This window comes from Typha latifolia, chromosome 5 (genome assembly GCF_019914945.1).
Source record: "Typha latifolia isolate L0001 chromosome 5, TyphaL0001v2, whole genome shotgun sequence".
Classification (NCBI taxonomy): domain Eukaryota; kingdom Viridiplantae; phylum Streptophyta; class Magnoliopsida; order Poales; family Typhaceae; genus Typha; species Typha latifolia.
The window spans coordinates 3,725,877-3,741,919 of record NC_133090.1 but is presented as its reverse complement, the minus strand read 5'-3'; the positions used below and the strand labels follow the sequence as shown (position 1 = coordinate 3,741,919).

Genomic DNA, 16,043 nt, shown 5'->3' with positions numbered 1-16,043 from the left:
ACGATAATGTTTATAGCACCTATAGAAAATTAATATGAAGAACCAATCACTGCAAAATCATAACATCCATATTTGTGAAAATCTAGAAAAAACAAAAGATAGATTAATTATCACTCTGAGCTAAGCTTCAACTTAATCAATATAAAGCTCTTTATTGGATCTTATCTCATCATTAGAACCATCATAATTTAGTTCCGATTCACTTCAACTTCCTCACTTGTCATCCTCAGAGTCTAAATCTGCTTCATTAATGTCATCTAACCTTCTAAAACTAGAGGCACCTGATGATGCAGAACAATGTTTTGATTGTAGAGTTGAGAAGAAAAAGTAGGGAGAAATAATCAAACCCGAGGAATCCACCAATCGAGGTGTCAGAATTCACTGACGTTGGAATCCACCAACAAACACTCAATAGGCAAAAGCTCTCAAAATATTCATTAACCGATAAAAGATGATTACAAAGCCTTTATATAGGCTAAATAAAGTAAAAGATAAAAGACAAAAATAGCCCTAGAAGATGACTAAAAGACAAGATGAAAAAAATAGCTCTAGAAGGTGACTGGTCACAACCCTCGTTAAGTCAAAGGGCCACGGGTGCAGCCTTTTTGTGCTTACGAGAATAAACATAATAAAAAGTGGTGTCCCCACCACCTGATGATGCAAATCTAGAACATCTTGTAGCCATTACTTCTGTTGCACCAACCATACTCTATGTTAACCTAAAGCCAAGGAATTCTTCCTCTTTATTTATTCTTAAGTTAGATAGCTATGCAACAGTATTCTCTGTATTCTTTAATACCATGGGATCTTTTGTCAAACCTTCATTATGAATTCTTGCTTCGGCGTTGAATTGGACATAGACTAATTTATTAAGTTTATTTATTATTTTGGCATAGATCCGTAAAAAAACCACAAAATAAAAAAGAATCAATTATGGTATACAGATAAATATCATAGCTTTTCTTTCTTACCATCTCAAAAGTACTCCAATTCCGCTCGCAATCAGAAGAACTACATGCCAAGTTTAAAATTCGTAAGTCATTTTTTCTAGACGAGGTTTTGAGACCTATATAAGGAGTACCATTTAACTGCTCCACCCAACGAGAAAAAGGAAAATAAGACATTTTAAAATTTAAAGTAATCAAATTCTAGACGTAATCAAAGATAACCCATAGAGCTAATACTTGAATTTACATCCGGATTAGCCCTTCTCTCATAGCAATTTTTTTTAATCAAAAGTGTCACTTGCATATTTATAAATGTCAAGTTCATTAGTGAGTGATCTTGTGCTACGAGATCACCATTTTAACAACCCAAAATTTTGAAACATAAATAAATAAAATAAATAGATACAATCATTTAGATAACGAGGGATTTAGTTTTATATTTTATATTTTTAGGATTCAGATTAACTCAAATTAAATTTGTGGGTATATCTTTAACTAAGAAAAGATATTAGAATCTTGATCCTAATAAGACTCTTATTATATATATTTTTTTAACTAGAAAAATGGGGGCCTAGAAAAAAGTCCTAACTGGGAGTTTAAGAGAAGTTTAGGGTGGTACCGGAAAAGGAGGTTGTACTAGAGAGAATGGAGAGGAAAGAGAAAATAAAAAGAAAAAGAAAAGAAGAAGAGAACAAATAGTACCAAAGAAAGAGGGAAGAAAAGAAATGAGAAGAAAATGATGGAGTGCATTGGAATTTGTGCGGATGACAATTATGATATGAACATCAGATTATTTTGGATTAAGTGATTGAGGCAAGTTCCCACTTATATTTTCTTAAAATTTTCTTATTCTAAAATAAAGTTAATGAATTGAAAAATATCTCTTTTTATTTATTCTTATCGTGTTCAATTTTATGAGATAATAAATTTTGATAAGATGATGTCAATTATGCTGCATGTATAGAAAATTAATAAATTTGTTGTTTTATGAATTTTATTGAAAAATTAGAGATGTCAAGATTATTTATATTTTTATAGAAAATTCAGATTTACTATGTTTTGAGTATAAAAAGGGATTATGATGTTTATATTTCTAGCAGATTAGAAATATTTCAATTTAAAAGTATTTTAGATTTCTAAAAATATTTAATATTTATTTTATCCAGAAAATAAAATATAAATTGGAAGTATTTCAAATTAGAGGAATTTTGAATTTATGAAAATATTTAATATTATATTTTATTTTCAGAAAATAAGATATAAAAAGAAATCTTTGTTCTCATATATTTTATTTACTTCAGATAAAATATAAGAGATCTTATAAAAAGAAAGATTTTTAGAAGATCTTTGATAAAAGATTATTTATAAGATGAATCATGAATGTGATCAAATATTAGCTTATTATTTGTTCATGTTTTCCTTACATGACATATATATAGAATTAAGATATATATATATATATATATATATATATTAGAGAAAATATTAATCTTTGGATTATGGATAATTCATGCATAAATTGTATTTATAGAATTGAGAATCTTAGTAATTGAAGAATATCACATTTGAAATTCAGAATAAATCAGTATTAATTGGATATTGATAAAAGTGAGATTTGGAACCCAATTTGTTTCTAGAAGATAGGTATAGAGAAAAGATTCTTGGAATATAACGTTGCGACGTGCTACCAAGTGACTCTGGCTGGTTAGATTTTTATCCTGGTGACTCTAATTTTATTCAACAACTAGAAGAAAAATCTGTAGGGTACTATAGAGTACCTATTGTGATCCCAGACGGATCAGCTATCTAGAAAAGTCCCAGTACCATTTCGGTGGTGACTAGTAGTGCGATGTGGCTACATCAGAGTACCCATTAAAGAGAATATGACATTTTATCACTTTTTGCGGGCTTCTATGATATACACTTTAATAGAGATCAATTCTTGTTATATTGATTTATTCAAATTGAAATATTATAAATAATTTATAATTCGATTTTCATAACAGTACACTATCATAGAGATCAATGTTATATTGAATTATTCAATATGAGATATTATGAATAATTTATAGCTCAATTTAGTATATTGGATTTTGAAATTCAGTAAGAGATAAGAAAATTATTTATTTTCTAAGATGGCTTATATATATTGTTATGACTCATTTTTTGCTACTATAGATATCATGTGTTAATATTAATTAGATATATTCTTAGTAGAGTAGGTTACTTGTTGGGCGTCTAGCTTATGAGGGCTTATTATTTTGTAGGAATTTAAGAAGCCGATTAGTGAGAACTCTAAATACTAAGTATATTTTCACTATGTTAATTTATTTTTAAGGATCTGTTCATTGTTTGGGCTTTTATATTTTTTTCGAATTTTATCCTAGAGATTCATGGTCATTATGTTCCAAATCGGGACGTGACAAACATTCAATAAACTGTGAAACTGCCGCCGCTCTCAATGAGTGCAACGACGACAGATGCCGCCATAGCCTGCAACTAGTGCAGCAACGAATGCCGCCGCCGCCCGCAGCGAGTGCAGCAATGAATGCTGTCGCTGCTGGCCGTAGCGACAATGGACGTTGCCATAGCCTACCTAATGACTATGCCGCAACAAGCTCAAACTTGTGGCCGAAAAAAAAGATGAGAGAGAGTATGTGCGAGAGAGAAAGGGGGCACTTACTTGTGAGGCTGTGTTTGTCTTGCACTCTTGCTCAAGATGGATTTGGATCTTTTAAAAACCAGATCCATATACAGGCCTAAAGCCTTAGATGGAAGCCTAGCATTTTGATCGATTAAGCTAGTGACCACCTAATCGCCACAGCAAAAAATCCCATTTAATACCAATAGTTCACTCCAAAACAAATCTTCCAAATGATCGCCTCGCCGTAGATGTAATATTAAAATAAAAGGGCTGTCGCATGCGAGGCACGTGCCTCACTGGTCTCCTTTTCCTTTCCTTCTCTGCTCTTCTTTCCTTCTCCGACTTGGGTTACGGGTGCTTGTCGGATATTCCATGATGCCCTAGCTATAGAGCCTCGCTAACCCCTCCTCGAGAGGCATTGGGATTTTCTTCTCCTTCTCTTCCTTCCTCTTAGCTTTATTTTCCTTCACCGCCGAAGTCGCCGCTGCTGGGGTCGAGTTGTTGGAGTGCCATCGGAGTAAATTACTATCACCAAATGAGTCGCCGGTGAGTCCTCCCCCACCCCACAAATTTAATTAAAAATTAATAGGTCAGATTATAAATACCCAATTTTGGTGTTCCTGGCTTCATGCTTCCTTTATATTATTTTTCGTGCAACATTATACTCCGTACATTATCATCTTTTTATACTATGTTGTATTTTGTCTCATACTTTACTAAATGCAATACTTTAGTTAATGAAATGTTGATCTTCGTGCATTACTATTCTTTATGCAAATAGTAAATATTAGCTTTGGGTTGGTGGGATTTGACACATGCTAAATATTCTTTGTGACCCAAGTGTACCTTAAAGTCTAGAGAACATACTTATACCTGATCAGCACATGATTCATTTAGATGACTCTGGCACGATTAAGAAGCAGTCTTAGACTAGACCAGGAGTCTCCGAGATGACATTAATCTCTACGATTAGTAAAAAAGATAAGTTGCATTTATTACATATGACACCTCCTGGTGACCCTAATTGAATTAGCTGTGAGAAAAAAACTCGAGCGTGTCTCAATGTGACTTCTAATTGATATGAACCCAGAGGTAGTCAAGTACAATTTCAAGCTAAGATAGTTGACACTATTGAGATTGAAAAGGGTTGCATAATAAAATAGAGCATGATTACCTCATTATTTGCATCTTTGTGGCTTATGTTTATTACTCGTATTATGAGATTGCTGGCTATTATTTTTTATTATTGAACTTTGGTTAATATCTCATATTTGATAAATAATGATTTTCTAACTTTTGAGTGGATTTACTCATTGAGCGTAAGTTGTTAGCCCATTAAACTCTTTTTATATTTCAAATGTTGGTCAATGTGGTGAATGAATGGAGGCATCGAACACTACCTCTACTTAAGATATTGGCCTTTACACCTTTGGTTATAGTAGTGGTTTTTAGTTGCTTTAGTAATATTTAGAAGACATTGATTGCATAATTTAGATACTTTATGTCTTTGAGCTTTTTTTATTGGAGTTATTAAATAAATTTTGAGTTTCATTATATTATGAATAATTAGTTAAGGCTTCATGTATTCCAAACTTATTGGGATTCATAGTCGGTCATTATTTCTATTTTGGGTCGTGACATTAGGCGATCGCCTCACACGATTTTTAAAACTAAACATTAGGCATAACTGAAGAAAAGAAAAGTGGAATATATCACTAAGAAGCTAACTTTTCTATTAATGGATGGAAAGAGAGCTTTATATACAATATCTTTGATTACTTTATGCTTTTCTTCATTCAAGTGTATCTTGGGTAATGTCCTGTTACTAAAATGGTTATGATTATGTGATAGCTTTTCTCTGTTTCCAACTTCTAACTAATTTCTCCTGTGTTTCCTTTCCATTTTGATGTGCTTCCCACTTATTTGGATTATTTCTCCTTGTGGCACATTATGTAGTTTCATGGGAACTAAATCATCTTAAATGATCTTTCATCTTTCATGTGCTATTCTTAGTTGGGCTATTCAAGTCTCAACTAGCCATGAATAAGTCATTAATTATACTCGTTTATAATATCCTACTTTCCATTTTGACATACTCATTTCACATTTTCTAACATGTATTTTTTTTTCCTAATCACTGATATTATCTTTTTTGAAGTCATATCCTCCTTGTAAATCATTACGTCATATGTAGCATAATAACTTCTATGCATCTCTAGTTCACTCTAGTAACTCCTTATAATATAGGGTAATATTTGGCAGTTATTTTGGAAGAAAAGTGTGCTTCAGTCATGGATGCTTACTGGTTTTATGCTTGCAGAAAGCGGAATTGAGATGTCTCTTACCTAAAACTTTGCTTGACCGTGGATTTTTCAGTAGCTGTCCTTTCGAAGACATTGAGAATAAGGATAGCTCTGCTGTTCAAATCTCCAATTATAGTTGGAGTGGTCAACGCATGGTTCCTTCGTATGTAAATAAGTTGGTCTTCCCTCAGGAGTTCATAATGGCGTTACGGACCATTACTATGCAAGAACATGAGATTCAACAGGTTTCTTCATTGCTGGGTGAGGTGAGGACCTGTCTCTTTACATGCTTACTTACAAGCATTTATAGTGCTCAGAATTGTTTGTCCTAGTAGTTAGGTATTTCAGATACCAGACGTCTGTTTTCTTTATTAAGGAAAATTCAAAATTAGCAGTAACAATTGTATGACTTATCATTGATGGATTGATCAATGAGATAACTAGTTGCTGGAATATTTATGTCCTAAAGCCATGGCATCTTATATCTGTTTTAGAAGGTGATTGTTAATCATGAATGTGTGATCTTCTATGGTCTAACATTTCTATAGCTAACAGAGTTGTCCAAAATTCGAAGTCTCTATATTCTGATATTTAGTGGAAGCTGTCAATGGTTTCAGAGGAAAAATATGCCTAAAAAGTGAAGTTTGTAATCTCTATTTCTCCTAGTCTGTTTCTCTCGAATCTAAACACTGATCTACTTTTTATTTAAGTGATTGCTGAAGTGTTTAGTTAGGATGGATTGAATTTAATTAAGTAATATGTTTCTATTTGATTCTGATAAGAGTCAAACCAGGTATATCTAGTATGATCAAGTTAACCATAGGCTGAGGTTATAATCTGTTACTCTGACTAGCAACATGCCGTTATTTGCACATTTTTTGAGAAATAGAAGACTTTAGAGTGAGAAGGTATGAAGTCGATAATGAAAATTTCCATAATAATTAATAAATTGAAATGTATAAGTGCAACTAATGTACAATACTTGATGATCAGAACAGCATTACTTGTCTTTCACCTCTTCACTTTTGATGGTGGAATTTAGGGAAAATTATATGATTAGACAGCTCGTTATAAAGACAGGATGGAGTTAAAACTTCATCATAAAGCAGAAGTACAAAGTAGTATGGAGCATCTCATATTGTTTGTTTTTAATACAATTATCTCAAACTAATCAACTGAGAACACTGCCTTCACAGGGAGTGTATAAATGCCATCTGTGTACTCTAATTTCAGTGTACACATTCATACATAAATGCTCTTGTTGTGTCATACAGTTCTCATATCTGCTTGCTAAAGCAGAACATAAACTTCTTATAATTCGACTAAATATAAGATAATATAATGTTGAACCTTTCAGTTGCTTCATGAATCAACAATTCGAGCTGTTGAAGCAGAAGTACAAAGTAGTATAGAATGTAACAATGCAGGAACAAATGATGGTATTCTTGTTGTCAGCTTGATGTTCCTAGAATTATTCATTGACTCAAATCAATGCATAAATTATGTTGGTGGTAGTCACCTCAAGATAAATTGAAATGACATGCTAAAAATTATGAGCACATCTGATGACTCATGCTACAAGAATTAATGAAGCAAGTCTGGATCAATGTTGTGAAAATCACCTGTGATATATGGGTGATCATACCCTTGCATAGCATAGCGCATATGCTCTATGTGGATGCATATGTTATTTAGCAATGAAAATGTGAAAAACACATATATTTAATTAAAAAATAATATATCAGATAACTTTTACCGATAATAAAACTAAAGATGCTAAACAATATATTGGAGAACCATCTTCATTAAAATCTTATCCATGAATAAGAAGATGCTTTGCTACAATGTGACCCGTTTCGGGTGAGATCGGCCGATCCTGTCCGAAACGGTTGATACTCTAATCGGAACCAGCTAACCGACTGGTTTCGATCAGGATCGGGATCAGTCGAAACTGGAAACCTTGTTGGTAGGCCGCCAACTGTAACAATCGTCTTATTTATGTTATTTAGCTAGATTTTATGATTTTTATAAAACTAAGATAACAATTCTCCTACTTGAAGAAAAAGAACTTTTCAAATGAATTATGAACAGAGAGTTATATTGCTTTTAGGGTAATGTATCTAAAAGGTTTTTTGCATCTATACCTTTCTAAAATCTCTTATTTGCATGTATACCCTTCCAAGGTCAATGTTTGCATGTATATCCGTGTTAAAACCCTTGGTCTTTTGCATGGATATCCCTAAGTGTAATAACTATTAAGGTTTCACCATATTAACTATAAAAGGACAGAAATGCCCTATTCTTGTAACATATATTCCTTTTATTTAAGATATGTTTTTTCGTCTGCTAAATCCTAAGCTTTTAATGTATAAGTGTCAAAAACTAACCTCAAAGGAAACCATGGATTTTGAAGGGTATACACATAAACATGAAATTTAGAAGGACAAACATGCAAATAAGAAACTTTGCGGGGGGTGGATATACCAAAAAAAAAGAAAAACCATTATTTTATTTAATGGATCAAGAAAATTACAACATTCATAAACTATCATCTTTGGGGCAGGCTGCTGTCTTCAAATAATACAAAGGATTTGTCTTCCTACCTTCCTGGTATCAGGTCATTCTTCAATCTCCGTTATTTTCTATGGTTGCCCTTTCTAGACCTTTATACTTACCCGGATAAGTAGGAAGATGTAGCTTTATTTTAGTGTCCTTTTCTACATGTCTAATGGTTTCAGCACTTGCAGAAGCCTTGACTCTTGGTAATATGCATATTACATATCTCACACCATTTTACTATCTTTGACATTGGAAGCTTGTGGGATCTGGAGAGGATAGACAGCTGTCTGACAGAGAGGTGCAAACAGCTATATGGGAAGTTTGCGGGGATTATGGAGCCTTGCAGCTGCTTGTTGATCTTCTTCATGTCAAGTAACAAGTCATTCTTATTTGTTGAATTTGATAAAGATACTTATATCATTGTTTTTATGAAGGCATTTCAATTTGTAGGAATGAAAATGGTTTGGCTGTTTACCAAATAATTGAGGATCTCTTTCCAACAATTCTTGGTTGATCTGTTTGAGCTGAATTCTCTAGCTGATAGGGACTTAGGCTTAAGTGGGCTGCTTAGATTGATGTCCTGTAGGTAGAAATTCTTTATAGTCCATCACGTATAGACTGTTAGAACTTACAATTTATTTTACATGGTCTAACATGTATTCCCATAGATATCAGGCTAAAGGATTCTCTGGGCTTCTCTAATAAATTGGATTTCCTATCTATGCTTAGCTCATTTAAGATGTTCATTGCAATTGATTCCTCTTATTAATCTTCTCCCTCTGATTTGTGATATCATTCCATTTGAAAGGATGACAGAACTTGAAGAGGGTTCTGGAAGTGAAGCAGTTGACAATGAGCTTTTGGAGAAGTTCCAATTTGAGGACCTTGAAGATGATAAAAGGTATGCTACAGCTAAATGTATATGTTGAGTCTTTGTCCAGAATAAATCTTGCTTACTGAAACAACCTGAATTGTGATTAATCTTGATCAACAAACACTCAAGGTCACATAAATAACAAGATTGACTCCACCATATCTTTCCTAATCTTTGGAACCTTCTTTCTCCTAGATTGTATTAGCTTCGCTCACCATCAAGTTGATTTTTCTACTCTATTGCATTTTTAGGGGCACTAATCCTACCATGCATTGAGCATTTACCATGTAAATATGCAGTTTGGTGCTATAAATCTGCTGTATATGTGTAGGTCTATTGCTTGATGCAGTTATTTGTACCTCGAAGTTGTTTGTATTTTTAATCTGCTTTGACATTTTTATACTGTCACAGCAAAAGCAGGAAGACAAGTGATGACCAGTCGAGGAGAAATCACTGGTCTAGCATAGTCTACAGAAGAGGACAAAAGCAGCTTACTAGCTTATTTTTGAGGGAAGCAGAACATGCTTTGGAGTTGTGTGCAAAAGAACAGTCCTGACTCTTTAAGTCTATACACATGGCGTAAGTGAAATAAGCTTTTCTTTCTGCACAACCACATAGTTAATTGACTTAAAATCAACGTAGGACATATTAAATGTATAGTGGAATGCTTGAGTCTTTATTGGTTCACATAACTTCTTTTTTTCCCTAATCATGCTGACTTCTTTATTTTTCGAGAGAAAGCTCCTTAAATTGCTGTCCTAATCTTTTAGCATTTCTTTTTTCCTCCTTTTCTTTTCAAACTTGTGCAGGATGTTTTACATCATTACCCATACGCTCTCTCTTTTCTCATCTGTGAAAATTAGAGATGTCCTTTAACTTCTAAGTGATTCCTCTAAGCTTATAAGAAAGGATCACACTTAATCAGGAGTTAATTAATCATGCCATCAGCTCTTTATAATTTTTCAGTTTCTTAAATAGCATGATAGGTGCTCTTTGCTGAATACTGAGGAATTATTCTGTGCTCAGGTGACAGCTCCGCTCCCTGAAGGATAACTGAAGATCAAATCTTCTTGTCCCATTGAGATCAATGAAGCCTTTTCGATTAGAACAATAGACAGCTTGATGAGGCTGTGCCCTGCGTGCATCAGTTCTTTCCAATCTCTGAATAAGTCTCATCAAAATAATGGAGCCTTTGCATCTCAATTTCTTGTTAAGGTGGCAGAGGATAATTGAGATGGCGAAAAATTCTTGGCTTCAGTTACCAGAATTGGTAGGAAACAGCAGCATATGTAGCTGACCTAGAAATTGCAGATTAAGCATGACAGTTCTTGATTTTTTTATGTTAGACAATATGTTTCCCTGTTAATCATTTGGTTTTGTGGTTTATTTAACCTCTTGCTAAGAACTAGCATATCTTAGCTAGGTGATGTGCTATTCTTTTGATGGTCAAACAGAGTTGTTGAATAAATTAACCAACTTTTGGAACCCAGATATTGATGCTCTTCTGTGATATTCTTATATTACTTTTTGCTGTCATCAATTTGCTTCAGCGAAGACCGCAAACTGATGTCATCATTGACTCATTTTAGGATGAGTGAAATTAAGGAACAACTTGTTCACCCTTCTATTTCACCCTTCATATAAAATATTAAAGCTCTGCTTACTCGCAGAATAAAACCAATTTCAGAAAAACTATTCTAATTTCTTATACTAAAGGAAGAGAGTTAATATCAGTATAAGTTATTCTATTTTTAGTTGTATTTTAATATAAAGAGTAATAACTATATGTGATGTGATATAAAATTGATATTAAAGTAATTAAGAATAGTGAAATTGCATTGAAAATTGATGATGGTTTATATCAAATGACTAAAATACCCTCGATTAGATTTAAAGTACTAATATTAATAAAAATAACCATAATATACATAATATATTCGCGCTATATACAAAGATTTATATTCTTGGGGGAGGTGGAGCTAGAGTCGTCGAAAGTCTCTCAATTTGTCGGAAATTCTTTAGGAACTCGGGCTCAAGTTGCTCTGAGGAACTGCCCTCGTAAATCTGAGACATTGCCAGCAAAAACATGGCTTTTTAGGATTATGTAGAACTATTGGAGTAGTCGTGAAGAGTGGTGATTGGGCTTTACAATAAATTCTTTGGTAAGTTTGGCCAAATTTTGGCCTATCTCATGGTCATTATTGGCTTTGGATGTGGTTGATGAAGGTATTTCCTTCTTTTAGTTGGATTTAGAAGATAAAATTTCTCAGAGGGTCCTTGACTATTCATGGCCAAATTCTTAATCTGGTACCATCCATGGAAGCCTGACTTCTAGTCGGTGGAGGAGGTGAACCAGTTTGCACCCGTTTGGGTTAGATTTGTTTAAACAGTATGTGTGACTTCATCTGATTAACAATCTAACTTAGTCTCACTCACATTGTGCTTTTGACATTGAAAAGGTTAATGAGAAGGATACCATTACTTGTGTGTGAAAGTCATCCTAGTTTTATCCAATTTGACACCGTACACAACTAAAAAACAATTCCTTTCAAAGTGCATGTAAATGTAAATGTATTGTTACCTAACGCGTGTGTAAAAGCCGTCGTTTTGTTAGAGTATTCATTTTATAAAAAGATATAGATGAATAAAAAAAAAAATTGAGCAAAATAACCTAGCATTTGTGTGAAAGTGACTTTAAGTTGGGTTTGAGTTTAGTGTAGAGTTTCTTTTGTTTTGTTTAAAAATATAGCTTGTTTAGGTGTTTAACTAGATTGAAGTATTGAGATACTATAATTGATTAACAGTTGGGGTTGCTTTGGATTTCATAATTATGAGGGACTTATTACAAAAAGTATTCTTACATCCATAGAATGTTTTTTTCATTAACGCAACTCTTGAAATAAAATGAATAAAATTGTTTTGGATATGACTTGAGATTTATGGGGATTCATATAGTTTGATGTCGCATACTTTGAAGATTTGAGGTTGGAATTTGTAACTTGAGATTTTTGCTTAGCTTTTTCTTAGTTTATAGTTCTTTGATAATTTCACAAAAGAGAGAATATTTTAAATTTGACAATCACTTGTCTTATAGTTGAATCGAACATGCAACTTGTTATCGTATACAATTATCATATGACATGTTTACATTTGATATATATGTTGTTTATTCTACACATGCGTTTCACGTAGTATCTACTATTTGTGATTGCTTCGGCTCTGTTAAAAAGATATAGATAATTTTATAATTTAGATATTTGAATTAGTTTGTAGGTTTTTTGTCATCAAATTGCTAAAGGGAAATATTCAACTAATCCTAAAAAAAAATATTACAAAAAAGGGAGAAAGTTTGATTTATTGTTAGTCTATCTTTTGCAAAGAATCTGAACATGAGTTTGTGCTTCTGAACTTTGGTGTATATATATATATATATATATATATACCCAATTTTTTTTTTATATACAAACAAAGAACCTTACTAATGTGACTACCTCCTATCTCAACTCTTTCAGGCTTCTTCTCTTTCTCGCTTGGAGAGTTTAGTTGCTGGAGTTGGAATCATAATTGCTAAGTTGGCATCAACCTAGTAGAAGAAGAAGATATCAAGGATCTCTTCTTAGAGGAGATCTAAAGTATTTTACAAAAGAAGACATCAAAAGGATCTATTATTTAATTTGAATTGTGGGATCATTTGTATTAATGAATCCAAGACTACCAACATTACTCAGGATTTTTTTGGGTTTGATTGGTTCTAACTCTTTGTTGGACTCTTGGACACGCTAAGGGACTGAGAATCACGAGTTGGAACTCTTTTCTCTTCTCCAAAATCATTAGGAGTGGAGGGCATTTCTCTCTTTGTCCTCCTCCTTGATCATTTCTCAATGAACAAATATTTAATCACTAATGCTTATAGCCTTATTGATATCAATCTTAAAATAGAGTTTTGGGTTGAATTGGACTCTCTTTCCTCAAATAATCTCGCACCTTAGTGCATTCGTAAAGGACTTTAATTCCACCCGCTCTGGCTTAGAGTGTAACTCTAGCTTCTTTTGCTACTCTGAAGGTCTCTTCAATTCTTTTCTCCGCAAACAGGGACTCAGATCTTCTAGTTCGCAGAATAAACTATACTTGAAGAAGAAGACCCCTGGCCACTATATCCAAGCTTGATCTCTTCCTCATCTTCTTAAGTTGAGATTGATCTCCTTTGTGTCTCGATTTTTGATCTTAATCCTCTCAAGCTTGACACTTTTGCTCTTCGACTTCTTCCTAAAATTTTCAGATTTGAAAAGTTTTGGATTAAACAAGATAGCTTTGACTCTCTCATTAATGATTCATGTCTTTCAGCACCCTCTAGTTTGAATTCAAATGTTTTCTTTCTCTTTAAGCTTCACTTCTGTCTAAAGATCAATGATTGGTCTTCTATAATATAAGACTTCAAAAGAAATTATTCTAGCAAAGTATTCTATCATTAGATGCTTAGGAGGAAGTAGCCCCGGTTTTGAGTGATGATTTGTCAGTTGGGGCCAGAATCGAGCCAATTTAAATAAAATCCTTTTAGAAGAGGAGATTCTATGCAAATGGGAGAATATCATTTTTCTCGATCTCTTCTAAGAGAAGGAAAATCATACGACAAAGGAGAGAGAGGAGAAATCACAATATATAAGAGTCAACATTTGTCAAGAATCACTTTCATGACTTCTTCAAGCAAAGAGTATGTCTTTCTTACACATTGATTTAGACTTTCTTTTGTCAGCCTTTCAATGAAGAGGAGGTTAAGTAGGTGGCTTTTGAGTTTTTTTTTTTTTGACAAAGCCTCGAGGCTCGATAGGTTCTCAACACTTTTCTTCAAGTGATACTAGGCTTCAATTTAATCGAATCTCATTCGATCTTTGATACACCTTATTAGAGTCTTTTCTTATTATACTAGTTATTTATTTTTATTAAAATAAAATTCCTATAGGTTGCCCTTGCGAACGCCTACATCAGGTTTGCAAAAATAGAGAACGTGAAATGCGCGTTCGCATCGACAGAGAACGTCTTTTGTGCGTTCGAACAGGATTGGGCGCGTTCGAATGCGATCGGTGAGATTCCACTAGGATTAGGGTTAGTTATTGTTATTAAGGCTTGCTGGCTAGCATCTATAAAGGTTTGGATGCCAGTCAAAATCATAATGCGATTGGATTATTGATTTCTTGCCTCTTATCTTCTCTCATTCTCTCTCTACCCTAATCTCCCTCCTCATTCTTCACCAATCTACCATCTCTACCAATGGTAAGGTCTCTCCTAACTTCTAATATCCCTCGTCTGTCGAGTCCTCCCTCTTCTTTGGGATCTCGACCACTTCTTTCCCTTCGTTTTTATCCCTCAAACAACATCACCTATCCATCCTCATCTTCATTATCATCCATAACCCTAACTTCCACTCCACTTGCACCACCACCATCATTCACAATATATCATATTTTAGTCTCAGTTGCAATTCGAATCTACGAAGGGCGTCAATACGAAAAATGTAGATCTGAGAGTTACGAATCGATTCCACTTGATTTAGTAATTTTCTGACTACGGGATAATATTTTGTAAATATTTTTCCTCAATTGTGCGGAATGCTTCCCACAATAAATCCAAATCTTTAAGGAATTGTTCCGTGACCTATCATTAGTATCAGAGCCAGGCGAACCTCAGACCTTCATTAATGGTGGAAATAAGAAAGATGACATCAACAAGGAGACCAATGGAGAGCACATCGATAAGGGAGGACTCAATCCACGATAATCCTAACTGTGAGGCCGATTCTCTTAGAGCGACCACGACAGGACCGAGTCAACCAACATCCATGGGTGTGAACATTGGCTTAGCGGATGAACTCAGGGGCATGTTCCAAACATTGCTGCATAGAGAGTTGACGCAATATAGAATGATCATAATGCTTTAAAGGAATATGTCATGAACCGATCGGCTTCGTCATCTCCTCGACGAAGATCGGTGCCTCAAGAAGGACCAGCGGTGGGACCACACCGAACTGATACCCCACAGGTCCAGGTGTGACATGTTAGTGTCAATGATCCTCTTTTACATATGCCTACACATCATCCCCTACCTCCGATACAAAACCCAAGACCGGCGATGGTAGAATCAGAGAGGCATGCGGCACTAATGTGCTTCATTGATGAGGAGGATTGGCACTTTGAGGATGAGGTTGATCTCTTCAGAGATGGTGATGGATATGCTCGAGGATTTAGAGAAGGAGATCAACATGCACAAAGGTTCAGACCTGAACCAAGGATCTTTCGTGAACTCGATAATGCTATTCGAGGAAGAACCGCACGCTTGGACTTTTCAAAATTCTAAGGTGGTGATCCAACGGATTGAGTGTTTCAGGTTGAGCAATACTTTGATTGTCAATGGACAATTGAGGACGCAAAGGTCCAAATGGCAAGTTTTCACATCTAAGGAATGGCATTGCATTGGTATTGATCGGTTATTCATGCTGGAGGATTTACTAGTTGAGCTGACTTTTGTGAAAAGATTACACGCAGATTTGGGTCAGCGGCATATGAAGATTTTGCTGCCACATTAAGCAAGATGATTCAGAAGATGACCATATTGGAGTACCAAGCAGAATTTGAAAAAGTTAGTAGTCGTTGTGAGCCACCTTGGCCCGAACCAACATTGATGAGCACATTCATTTCAGGGCTGCGAGAGGAGATACATGT

General features: G+C 34.3%; 1 protein-coding gene across 3 annotated transcripts in view; it reads left to right on the top strand.

The window, feature by feature from the left end:
• LOC140788988 (ribosomal lysine N-methyltransferase set10) overlaps positions 1 to 10,816 on the top strand; it is a 28,487-nt gene extending 17,671 nt beyond the window's left edge. For 2 of the 3 annotated variants that reach the window (XM_073138555.1, XM_073138553.1), the window contains 5 exons: positions 5,912 to 6,160; positions 8,710 to 8,825; positions 9,262 to 9,354; positions 9,739 to 9,906; positions 10,354 to 10,816. In XM_073138555.1, coding sequence (XP_072994656.1) covers positions 5,912 to 6,160; positions 8,710 to 8,825; positions 9,262 to 9,354; positions 9,739 to 9,883 — 603 coding nt within the window. In that variant the 3' untranslated portion in view covers positions 9,884 to 9,906; positions 10,354 to 10,816. Of the gene's footprint in view, positions 1 to 5,911; positions 6,161 to 8,457; positions 8,512 to 8,709; positions 8,827 to 9,261; positions 9,355 to 9,738; positions 9,907 to 10,353 lie in introns of those variants that run through there. The other variant, XM_073138556.1, reaches the window with a different exon arrangement.
• The last annotated feature ends 5,227 nt before the right edge of the window (positions 10,817 to 16,043 follow it).